At 37.4% G+C, this 12,235-nt stretch overlaps 1 protein-coding gene across 2 annotated transcripts in view; it reads right to left on the bottom strand.

The window, feature by feature from the left end:
* BCO2 (beta-carotene oxygenase 2) overlaps positions 1–12,235 on the bottom strand; it is a 62,363-nt gene that overhangs the window by 18,722 nt on the left and 31,406 nt on the right. For both annotated transcript variants that reach the window (XM_010830333.1, XM_010830334.1), the window contains exons 3-7: positions 9,427–9,638; positions 9,097–9,212; positions 8,202–8,304; positions 2,334–2,462; positions 331–491 (exon numbers count right to left, since the gene is read on the bottom strand). In XM_010830333.1, coding sequence (XP_010828635.1) covers positions 331–491; positions 2,334–2,462; positions 8,202–8,304; positions 9,097–9,212; positions 9,427–9,638 — 721 coding nt within the window. The remainder of the gene's footprint in view (positions 1–330; positions 492–2,333; positions 2,463–8,201; positions 8,305–9,096; positions 9,213–9,426; positions 9,639–12,235) is intronic.

Genomic DNA, 12,235 nt, shown 5'->3' with positions numbered 1-12,235 from the left:
TTACAGAAGACCTCTGCATGAACAGTATTCTCTTTGGCAAATATTATTATACAGAAAAATCCATGCTAACATGCCAAGAGGATTTCTTAGATGTCATTTTTATTGTCATTTTGTAATTGAATCAGATAATTTACAGGATAAAACCATTTCTTATAATTTTCTGATATGCAAAATTCACTGTATTAATTAATAAATAGCTAGCCCTCCTTATGGAAGAAGGCAATATCCTTTAATTAAGAGTGGCTTATGTAAGAAATACCCAACAAGGGAAAAATCAGTGATATGGAAATTTGCCTTTATGTCCAATCATTCATAGTCAAAATTCTCTACCTGACCAGTATGCTTATCCACCACATGAAACCGTGTATTATACTGGGGTTCCCAGCTTATTCCATCTGAAAAGGCCTTTCCTCGAATTTTAGAAGAGATGATTCTCCACAAATTGATCTTTAGAGGCTGTTCAATGAAGATGATGTAGTTCCTTGTCATTCCTAAAATGGTTCAAGTAAACAATAAAATGTTATTTGGCAAAATAGAGATGTCTGAAATGCAACAGTTATGGGGACTTGTCAGAATAGTTGGACATATTACTGTGACCTAAACAAACGCCAATCAGAAATAATTCTTCATCGTTTCTCAGCTTTGCTGTATATATTTTCTGTTCCTACATAAAAACAGGAACTTCCATACACAATGGAGTATTACTCAGCCATTAAAAAGAATACATGTGAATCAGTTCTAATGAGGTGGATGAAACTGGAGCCTATTATACAGAGTGAAGTAAGCCAGAAAGAAAAACACCAATACAGTATACTAACGCATATATATGGAATTTAGAAAGATGGTAACAATAACCCTGTATGCGAGACAGCAAAAGAGACACAGATGTATAGAACAGTCTTTTGGACTCTGTGGGAGAGGGAGAGGGTGGGTTGATTTGGGAGAATGGCATTGAAACATGTATAATATCATATATGAAACGAATCGCCAGTCCAGGTTCGATGCAGGATACAGGATGCTTGGGGCTGGTGCACTGGGATGACCCAGAGGGACGGTATGGGGAGGGAGGTGGGAGGGGGTTCAGGATGGGGAACACGTGTATATCTGTGGCGGATTCATGTTGATGTATGGCAAAACCAATACAATATTGTAAAGTAATTAGCCTCCAATTAAAATAAATAAATTTTTTAAAAAAAGAAAAAATAAATAAAGTCATAGGTCCTAGGGGAAAAAAAAAACAAAAAACAAAAAACAGGAACTTCTTAGAATAGCTTGGGTTGAATGCCCTCAACTTGCATTTTTTAAATCTTTTTTTTTCCTTCCTTTTCAAATTGTTTTGGTTTAGGAAGCATTATATTAAAAGTGTCATTTATGATCTGGAGCTTCATTTCTTAATCCTTTTGCTATTTACACTGGAGGTAAGGATCCAGGAGCAGATTGGCTATAAAAGTTTATGATGCAGAAAATAAACATTCTGAAAAAAACTGAAGCAATCTATGTGGAATATGAATTTCCCTCCCAAAAAATATTAACATGATTATTATTTGTGGTCTTTAAAATCACCTAAAATACTAAATTCTATCCATTTCTTATGGTCAAATTCTTTTTTTTTTTAATTAAGACTTTATTTTTTGGAGCAATTTTAGGCTCAAAACAAAACCAAGGGGAAAGTACAGAGATTTGCCATATACCGCCATCCCCATACATTCTCAGCTCCCACTTTATCAATTTCCTCCACCAGAGTGGTCCATTTATTATAGCTGATGCATCTACATTGACACTTCATAATCACCCAAAGCCCATAGCTTCTATTGTGGAAACACGCATAAATGTATATTTTTCCTTTGTATTTATTCAATGACAGACAACACAATACAAAACAAACCAAAGAGACTGATTTCTATGACTAGGAGTTATTCATTGTTTCATCCTGGAGCATCCTGGAGGGAGAGGCTGTTCTTCATAGAGAACTTAAGTGGAATTATGGCTGGGGGGCTAAATCTCAGCCTATTTCTCCCTGACTCAATGTGCTGGGAAGGAACTGATAATTTCCTAAACTGACAGCTGTTTCTTAGAGCAGTCAATTAATGAAAAACTTGTTAACAATTTTTTCGTAACTGCTTGTATTAAAATATCTCTTCCATCAGTCAGTTGGCTAGGGTAAGCAACACATGACTAAACAGAATGAACTTAATTCACATCAAAACGCAACCTTGGTCTCTTATCACATACTCTGATAAACCATATTAACATATTATTTTCCAAAACTAGTTCCCCTTCAACAGTGACATTAAGGCAGGTCCTGTTAAATTTTGTCTTATTTCTGGGCTCACCAAAGCTGTGGTAGTAAGAAGGTCTCATCCCCTCCTCAGAAGCAATAGAACATATCACCTGGGCTCCATGGATTGTCTCCCCAGGGTCAGATTTTTCTGGAGGAACCCGAATAACATTATAGCAGGAACCTGGAAAATGGAAAGTCCTGTCTTAAATGTTTTACATACATTTGAAGAATAAAAGATAGTCCTTGTATTTGCGGACTAGGCAAAAGCAATTAAAAGATTTATGCAATATGCATGACACATATATTTCATAAGGGGTTATTTCAAAGACATGGATACAAAAATATATTAACTTTATAAACAGTATTAGCTAAGGTTTTGAAACATCATACACAAAGTAACTAACCAACAGCTATTGTATTTTAATATTCACAAATGGTTCCCTTCTAGCTCTCTGAAGATGAACTCAATCCCAGCTTCAAGGAAAAGATAGGATAGCAGCCAGGAATATCTTCAAATTCTATCTGTCCTTCTCCCCACTCCCCAGTTCCAAACACTACAGTCGCCATTTGTATTTATGTCCAACTTCTTCCATTCAGTCTTCTATATCCTTGGGGTCACTTTGGGTCTCCTCTCCTCCCATCTTATCAACATTCACTCATGCAATTATTCATCTGACTATTATTACTTCCTCAATAATCAACTCAGGTACCCAGTCCTTAAGCAGATTTTCCCATCCAAAGATATTTGTTGCCCCTCCTTTATGCTCTGATTATATTCTACACTGTCAGAGTATTTATTTCATTTACTATAATTTTCTGTGTATTTATCTGTTTCCTAGCAGACTAGGCTCTTCTGGAGCAGGAATTATGTCTGACACATCTTTGCATCCTCAGTACCAAACACTGACCTGTAGGTAAACCATAAAAAACTATTGTTGGATTGACTAAGAACATATGTTTGTTAAATAACTCAACGAATGAACAAATACTGAGATCATACTGAATTATCTTTCTGGTGTTAGAAGTGCCAACGTAGGTCCTGAGGAACCTGTAACTTGTAGAATCTCACAATCTCTTCACCTCTTTTGGAACAGGATAACCATCTGGTTCCCTACTCATTTATCAGCAGCTCCTTGAGAGCTAAGTCACTTCAGTCACATCTGACTCTTTGCAACCCTGTGAACCATAGCCCACCAGGTTACTCTGTCCATGGGATTTTCTAGGCAAGAATACTGGGGTGGGTTGCCATTTCCTCCTCCAGGTGATCTTCCTGATCCAGGGATCCAATCTGCATCTCTTAAGTCTCCAACATTGGCAGGAGGGCTCTTTACTGCTAGCACCACCTGGGAAGCCCTTACCGAGTGTCAGTTATATCCCAGGCACTCTTCTACGAGTCCTAAGCAGCATATTCTAGACACTTGTGTACAGCAAAATAGTGTACAAAAGAGACAAAAGGCTCTTCTTCTATAAAACTCAAATTTTTAAAAAATCATACAATAAGTAAAAATATAATGCATCAGATGAGAACTATAATGAGGAATAAACAAGGGAATGGGAATTAGAAGTGAGTGTATAAGGATGTGGACTGCTACTATTTGCAACTTAAATTATGGTGGTCTGAGAAGGCTTTACTAAGAAGGTGGCATTTGAGTCAAGACCTGAAGGGAGTGAGGAAGAGAGCCTTGAGGATATCTGGGAGAAATGCATTTCAGGTGATGAAAGTGAAAGTCGCTCAGTTGTGTCCAACTCTTTGCAATCCCATGGACTATACAGTCCATGGAATTCTCAGGCCAGAATATTGGAGTGGGTAGCCTTTCCCTTCTCCAGGTGATCTTTCCAACCCAGGGATCAAACCCAGGTCTCCTGCATTGCAGGCAGATTCTTTACCAGCTGAGCCACAAGGGAAGCCCAAGAATACTGGAGTGGGTAGCCTATCCCTTCTCCAGAGGATCTTCTTGACCCAGGAATCAAACTGGGGTCTCCTTCATTGCAGGTGGATTCTTTACCAACTGAGCTATGAGGTGAGAAGAGCAAATGCAAAGATTCTCAGCCAAGAATAAGTTTGGAGTGTTTAAATAACTGCAGTGAGGACAGTGCTGCCCTGCCCATAGCAAGCAGAGAGAAAATTCTAGATGAGGTGGGGTAGGTTAAAGGGATAACTGGCTGATATACTGAGAATAAACTGAAGTAGGGTAAAGGGAGAAGCAAGGAGACTGGTTAAAAAGCTATTACAATAATTCAAATGAGAAAGAATGGTGGCCCAAACCAGAGTGGGGGCAGTGGAGGTGATATGACATAGCTGGATTTTTGATATATTTTGAAGGCATTGCTGAAATTACTTTTTGACCCATTAGACGTGGATGTGAGAGAGGTATAAAACATGATTCCAAGGTCATCATCTTAAGCAAGTAGAATGACAGAGTTACCCTCGACTGAGATGGGGAAGATTTTAAGCAGAGAAATTTAGGGAGAAAGATTAAAAGTTTGGTTTTAAAGAATTAATTTTGTAACCTCTATTAGATATCCTAGTAAAAACACTTGAGTAAGCAATTAGTGGGAAGGTCTAGGTTAGGATACTATATGTTTTGAGAAACAATTATATATAAAACATCATGCTTTATACAGTGATGAGTTATGAAAGATAAACTCTACAGTTCCAATATTACCATCTCCATCTCCATCTACTGTAAGTGTCTATCTAAGAGATTACATTATTTTAAATTAGTACTTAAAACTAGCTAGATTAAATGTTTAGAGGATTTCTGTTAATTTTAAAAGGGCTTTTTAAAAATATCTGGAAAAGTGAAAACAATTAAAAGCTTTTTATTTTGTAAAGGTAGAAATTACTAGAAAGCACTTTATTTACCAAAAAAAAATCACTAAATGTCCCCCAAACACATATTGTTTAGTTGAGCTCTCTGCAGCTACACATATATTTGTGTTCTAGTTCAAAAATTCCTCACTGAACCAAATAATCAAGTAAGAAAAAAGAAGTAAAGCCAGTTTTACTTGAGATTAGAGTATCAAGAGAAGAATTTCCTATCTCAGCAATTGGATTAAATGACGATTACTCAATTTACTAAATTTGAACACTACTAGTTGATGAACTGTCCTAACTGTAAGTCTTGCAGGAAGTACAAGGCAGACAGACTCCCAGGAAACACACAGCAGAGGACTGAACGCCCAGAGAAACGATTTGCTCAATACTTTGTGCCTAACTCTGGGAGACGCCTCAGGACTTTGCATAAACATCAAATTGAGGCAAAATAACAAGTACAACTCATAATGACTGGTGCAAGGTTTCTCAGAGATTCATAGGCCACTTTCCCCAAAACCACCTGGAGATCTTGTTAAAATGCATCAAGATAAGGAGTGAAGGGTTGGTTACAATGCAGATTCTTAGCCCCTTTTCAAGTATACTGAACCAGAATATCTGAAGATGAAGCCCACTGATCTTACATTGCTGGAAAGCATTCCAGATGGCTTTGGGGTGTTCTAAAGGCTGAGAATCACTGATCTAATGAGGATTTATTTTAGAAAAATAAATAAAAATGGTTAAACAGTATTTCTTATATTATGGACTATATACAAAGTTATCTATAACTCTTTGCAACTCCATAGACTATAGCCCACCAGGCTCCTCTCTGTACATGAAATTCTTCAGGTAAGAACACTGGAATGGGCTGTTGCTGTTGTTCAGTCACTAAGTCACGTCCAGCTCTTTCTACATGGACTACAGCACACCAGGCTTCCTTGTCCTTCACTATCTCCTGGAGTTTACTCAAACTCATGTCCATTGAGTCGGTGATGGCATCCAATCATTTCACCCTCTGTTTCCCCCTTCTCCTCCTGCCCTCAATCTTTCCCAGGATCAGGGTCTTTTCCAAGGAGTCAGCTCTTTGCATCAGGTGGCCAAAGTTTTGGAGCTTCATCTTCAGCATCAGTCATTCAAATGGAAAGGATTTATTTCCTTTAGGAGTGACTGGTTTGATCTCCTGCTGCCCAAGACTCTCAAGAATCTTCTCCAGTACCAAAATTCGAAAGCATCAATTCTTTGGCACTCAGCCTTCTTTATGGTCCAACTTTCACATCTGTACCTGATGAATGGAATGGGTAGCCATTTTCTCCATGGGATCTTCCCAACCCAGGGACTGAACCTGGGTCTCCTGCATTCCAGGCAGATTCTTTACTGTCTGAGCCACCAGGGAAGCCTCGCTTGGTTATTAGAGTTAATTTATTAAGAAATGAGTTTTTAATGATCAAAAAAAAAATAGGACCAAAAAAAACAAAAAAAGCTGAGTCAGTGTACCCATTTGCTTAAAGATTTTACCTAAAAAGATGTTTGATGCTTCCTATAACAGATTTGAAGAATACATCCCTACCTGAGGTCAGGTAACAAAGAGCAGAGACGGCTGGGTGATGAAGTTTCCAGGGTACCCTATCTCTTCTTGAGCCAGTAAAAAAAACAAACCTGAAGTCTTCACGTTCATATATACTTATATGTGTAAATATGGAGAGGTAGAGATGAACAACCCAAAAAGCCAATTCCTTACATTAACCTATTCAAAAGTTAATCTATACAAAGGATTCATAGTTATAAATGATAGATTGACAGCTAAGATAGACAGTCAGAAACTTTTAATACTTGTACTTACACATTCCTTTCCAGAGGGAGATGTATATTTGGGTATATGATAAAGAATTTGCATGCCCTGAGAGAATCCTCTGTACTCAGTGATAAATAATTATTAAGATGGTCTAACAAAATGACTAATAGCAAGCTTTTTCTGTGTTATTCAGGCTTGGTGCCAAGCCTGGTATTAGACACTTGAGGCTTCCTTAAGCAAGCATCTTAAATCTTCTCAAGGTTCACTGCCCTCATCTATAAAATGGGAGTAATAATACCTTTCTTAATGCCATGGATGGACCTAGATATTATCAAACTAAGCAAAGTAAGACAGAGAAAGGCAAATATCATATGATATCATTTATATGGGAATCTAAAATATGATACAAATGAACTTATTTACAAAACAGAAATAGACTCAGACATTGAAAACAAACTTATGGTTACCAAAGGGGAAATGGGTGGGGAATAAATTAGGAGTATGGGATTAGCAAATACAAACTACTGTATATAAAATAGATAAACAACAAGGTCCTGCTGTATAGCACAGGGAACTATATTCAATATCTTGCAGTAAACCATAATGGAAAAGAATATGGGAAACTAACACAACATTGTCAATCAACTATACCTCAATTAAAAAATAAAAACAACTGTACCTTTCTCAGAGATTAAATGAGAAACTATATGGGAAAAAATGGTTAACACGAGCACATACTAGTTACTCTATAAATGTTAACTATCATTATTAGCCATTAGAACCTTCTGGAACAGATTAACAGACAGCTAGGAAAGTATACAGATGAACAGGAAGGGGATGTGATACAAGTAGCTGCAAATGCAACCAAACTTTAACCTTAACTTACTTTGTAGTGTATTACTCCCATGGTAAAAATAAATTCCTCTGTATGTAACATACAGTGTGCCTTCTCTTTATCTCTTTGCTGTGCCATTTAAAATTTCTGATAGTATGGTACCTCTTAAAAATTCAAGTTTGAGAAATATATACTGAAAATCTCTACAATGCATGTGAGCCAAAAAGCATAATGGAACATAAAAATGTGAGTCATGATGAAAAGATCAAATAGAAAATCAGCTTCTAAGTATATACACAAAAAGACCACAGAACATAACAATAAATTACATATTTGAAGTTCCGAAATGCAATTTCAGAGATTTCTTTCTGAAATTTTCAAATGAGTTTCATATAAGTTAACATCTTAGTCATAATGGAACTCTGGGAAGACAGTTAACTCCCAGTTATTTTTTCAAAGACTCCCGCCGCAACGTTACCATGTTTCCCATAGGAGTTCCCCATGTTGTACGTTGTTCCATCTGGATCGTAATGAGGATGTGCAGTTGCTCCGTTCACAGCGATAAAGTTTCTCCAGTTAACCTGAAAATTTAAGACCATTCAGAGACTTAAATTACATGGGTAGGTCTCTATTTAGATGCATAGACGGTAGGGATGTATCAGATACTTTTAAAATAAGATATAAAAACTATAGTTTAAGCCCTGATGTCTCACCTCTGTGAAATCAAAATTATTTTTCCTACTAAAGAAAAAGAAACTAAGAACAAACAACAAGAAAACCAAACAAAATCCCTCCTACCACCACCACCAAGAAATGCACAAAAATGATTATCCAGATCACAAGAAAGTTCAAAAGAATAAGCATTAAAATTCTGGCCCCAAATTTTATTTTGCTTTAAATTAATGTATAACATGAAGGCAGTATGTGTTAGTCGCTCAGTCATGTCTGACTTTTTACGACCCCATGGACTGTAGCCCACCAGGCTCCTCCGTCCATGAAATTTTCCAGGCAAGAATACTGGAGTGGGTTGCCATTTCCTTCTCCAGGGCAGAATGGATCTAGGTAATCTCCAGTCCAATTCTACCTAGAGCTAAGCAGAAAATGAAATGACAGAAATAAGTCTGTACTATGCTGTGTCTCCTTTGCCCTAGCCTTCAGACAGTTGGACTAAGGAAGAAATCTAGAATTATCTTTAAGGATAACCAATACCACAGGCCATTCTAATGAAGACAGAGGGTACCTAATGACCTGAATCAGTGGGTAATTTTGATTTTGTTTAAGAATACAATTTTTTCTTCTGATAATAACTACTCTAAAAAGTATTTGAATGGAGAGAAATTTTAGGGTCTATTATATTTTAACCCATATTTTACCTTTTCTGTTTTTTCCAGGGTTTCAATGTCCACTTTATTCATAAAGTTGGTTTCCGTACTAAGGTAGTAATCACCCTTGTACAGCACATAGTTGACATTGGTGTTATCAGTAATTGCTGAAATCAAACCCCAAAGTTATTTAAACACCACAACTTACTATAGGAGATCCTAAGCACACAATCAAGGGAGAAAGCAGTTGAAACATCCTCTCATATCAAAATAAATAAATATCAAGATCCATATTTATAAAAAAAGATTGACATATGTCATAATAATTTAAAGAATCATCACTATTACCTGAAAATTCTGGGCATAATAAAGGGTGCTTACCAGGCTTTTCAAATTTTGACATGAAACGTTCAAAAACACTCTTGCATGGGTCAGGGAGAGCCGATGTACCAAATTCTGAGATCACAATTCGATCACGATCACTGTTGGCCTTATATGTATCACTCTGTAGAAACTTGCTCCTATATGTCACTGTGCCCTTCTCCATCTTGAATTGGTGAAGTAAAGCCATTCCATCAAACCAGTGATTGTACCTTGGTAGGAGCAAAAATAGAAAAATAAGTATTAGGAAGAAAAACATGGGGTCAAAAGGAGAGATTGCAAATATAGAGATAAGGAAGTGGGATGGGTTCCTAGCACAACCTGATTAGTCAAAGAACTTGAAATTGAGGGATGACAGATTTTGAGTATATCCTGGAGTACAACAATGAAAGACCAACTTACATTCTCTTGATCCTAACCCCTTATCACAAACCTCATACATCAGAGGGCTAAAGGAAAACCCTAAGCTGTTGACTTCTAAGATAATTGTATCTTTACCCTATAGCCAAGATAATAGCATATGGAATGCTTGATATTTCTCAAATTAAAATGGATTCCAAAACTTTTAGACATAGTTATCTTCATATCTTTTATGTATTATATTTTCTGTTTATTTAAATTTTTTGTCAAATTTATCAAAACTATGCTAAAGTAAGCAAATAAGATGAATGTCCTTAGTGGATAATCATTTTTGTCCATATTATCACACTAGAAATGATGTATCTAAATGATGGAACATTAAAACACTGTAAGGAAAATTTTTCACTTTACTTTTTGAAGGGTTTAACATTTGTCTTTTCTCTCGTATGCTTGACAGATTGAATGTTCAATGTCTTCAGCATGGAAAAGGAAGCAAAAATGCTTGGTCTTATCTCAAAGGCTTGTCTTAAAAGGTTACTGTCTTGAAAGCAGGGATGCAAATGGATATATGTACACCCATCTTATAGCAGCATTATTTACAATAACCAAAAGGTAGGAACAACCTAAGCATCCATCAGCTGAAGAATGGGATAAACAAAATTTAACATATAATGGAATATTATTCAGCCTTAAAAAGGAGAGAAATTCTGTCACATGCTATAACATGGTGAAATAAGCCAGTCACAAAAAGACAAATACTATACAATAGCACTTACATGAGGTATCTAAAGCCATCAAACTCATAGAAACATGAAGTAGAATGGTGATTATCAGGGGCTCAGCAGAGGGGGAAATAGGGAGCTATTGTTTAATGAGTATAGAGTTTCAGTTTTTCAAGATGAAAAAGTTCTGAAGATCTGTTTCACAACACTAACCTGTACATTTAAATATGGCTGAGATGGTAAATTTTATTTTTCATCACAATTGTGTTAAACTGCAAGAAATAAGAAAGTTTTTATAAAAGGCCCTCTTTACATATTGATTTAAGAAGCCATCTTTATCATAAATCAATTTCTGTAAGTTCTTGGGTCCATTTCTGGGTTTTCTATTCTATATAACTTGCCCATTTGTCCATTAATATATTGATATCATAATATTTTAATTACATGTTTATATTTAATTAATATAATATAAAATTATATATTAATATCTGATAAGGCTAGTCTCGGAGAAGGCAATGGCACCCCACTCCAGTACTCTTGCCTGGAAAATCCCATGGACGGAGGAGCCTGGTGGGCTGCAGTCCATGGGGTTGATAAGAGTCGGACACGACTGAGTGACTTCACTTTCACTTTTCACTTTCATGCATTGGAGAAGGAAATGGCAACCCACTCGTGTTCTTGCCTGGAGAATCCCAAGAATGGGGGAGCCTGGTGGGCTGCCATCTATGGGGTCGCACAGAGTCAGACACGACTGAAGCAACTTAGAAGCAGCTTAGCAGCAAGGCTAGTCTCCAGTCCATGGGCTTGCAAAGTGTCAGACACGACTGAGCAACTGGACAACAACAACAGGGCTAGTCTCCACCCCTCAGACAATTTTCTTTTTTAGTGTTTTCTTGACTACTCTTGTATATTTATTTTTCCACATGAACCTTGGTATTCATTCATCTAATTTCCTTTAAAAACTAGAATTTTTATTAAGGTTGTATTAAATTTAAAAATTGACTTACGGAGAACCGACATCTTTGTGATATTGAATCATCCATCCTACTCAAAGAAGATAGGATCCAAGAGAACAAGATGGTGGAGGAGTAGGTGGATATGGAGTACATCTCTCCATGGAACATCAGGAATATACCTTCAGACACAGAAGTGCATACAGAATGCAGAACACCAGCTGAGAGCAGACAGGAATACCTGACCAGAGGTAAAGAATATATAGAATCACGCAAAACTCAGCAGGACAAGGAACTAGTGGGGGAAACAGGAGTGTTAGTAGGACTGGATCTGCCCTCAGTGGGTGGGGGAACTGAAGCTGGGGTCCGATCCCCACATCAAAGTGATTGTCTGAGTCAGAGGAGAAACACTTAAGGCTGAGAGCGAAACAGCTGATCTGTGGCAGCCTAAATAGAATGAGAACCAGACAGTCCTTGCTGCAGCCATACATACCCTGGACAGGGACACAGGTCCCCTGGAAGGCACAGTGGTTGGGAGCTGGTGTTTGGGGACTGTGGAGCAATCCCAGGGCAAGGGCTGCTGTTGATTGTAGAAAGATGGATTGAGGGAATGTAGGAAGGAGGTTATGGTGGGAAATGCCTGTGGAGGAAAGCCAGGCAGCCATGGAAGCAAGGCGATACTGCTGACTCACGCATAGGGGGTGGAGCCATCACCATAGCCTCTCTCTCCCCACACACCAGCACGAGAACAGTAGAGAGGCTGCCCCATAAAAC

The sequence above is a fragment of the Bison bison genome, unplaced genomic scaffold (assembly GCF_000754665.1).
Source record: "Bison bison bison isolate TAMUID 2011002044 unplaced genomic scaffold, Bison_UMD1.0 scf7180017864518, whole genome shotgun sequence".
In the NCBI taxonomy this organism is placed as follows: Eukaryota; Metazoa; Chordata; class Mammalia; order Artiodactyla; family Bovidae; genus Bison; species Bison bison.
This window is presented reverse-complemented; position numbering and strand designations above follow the sequence as displayed.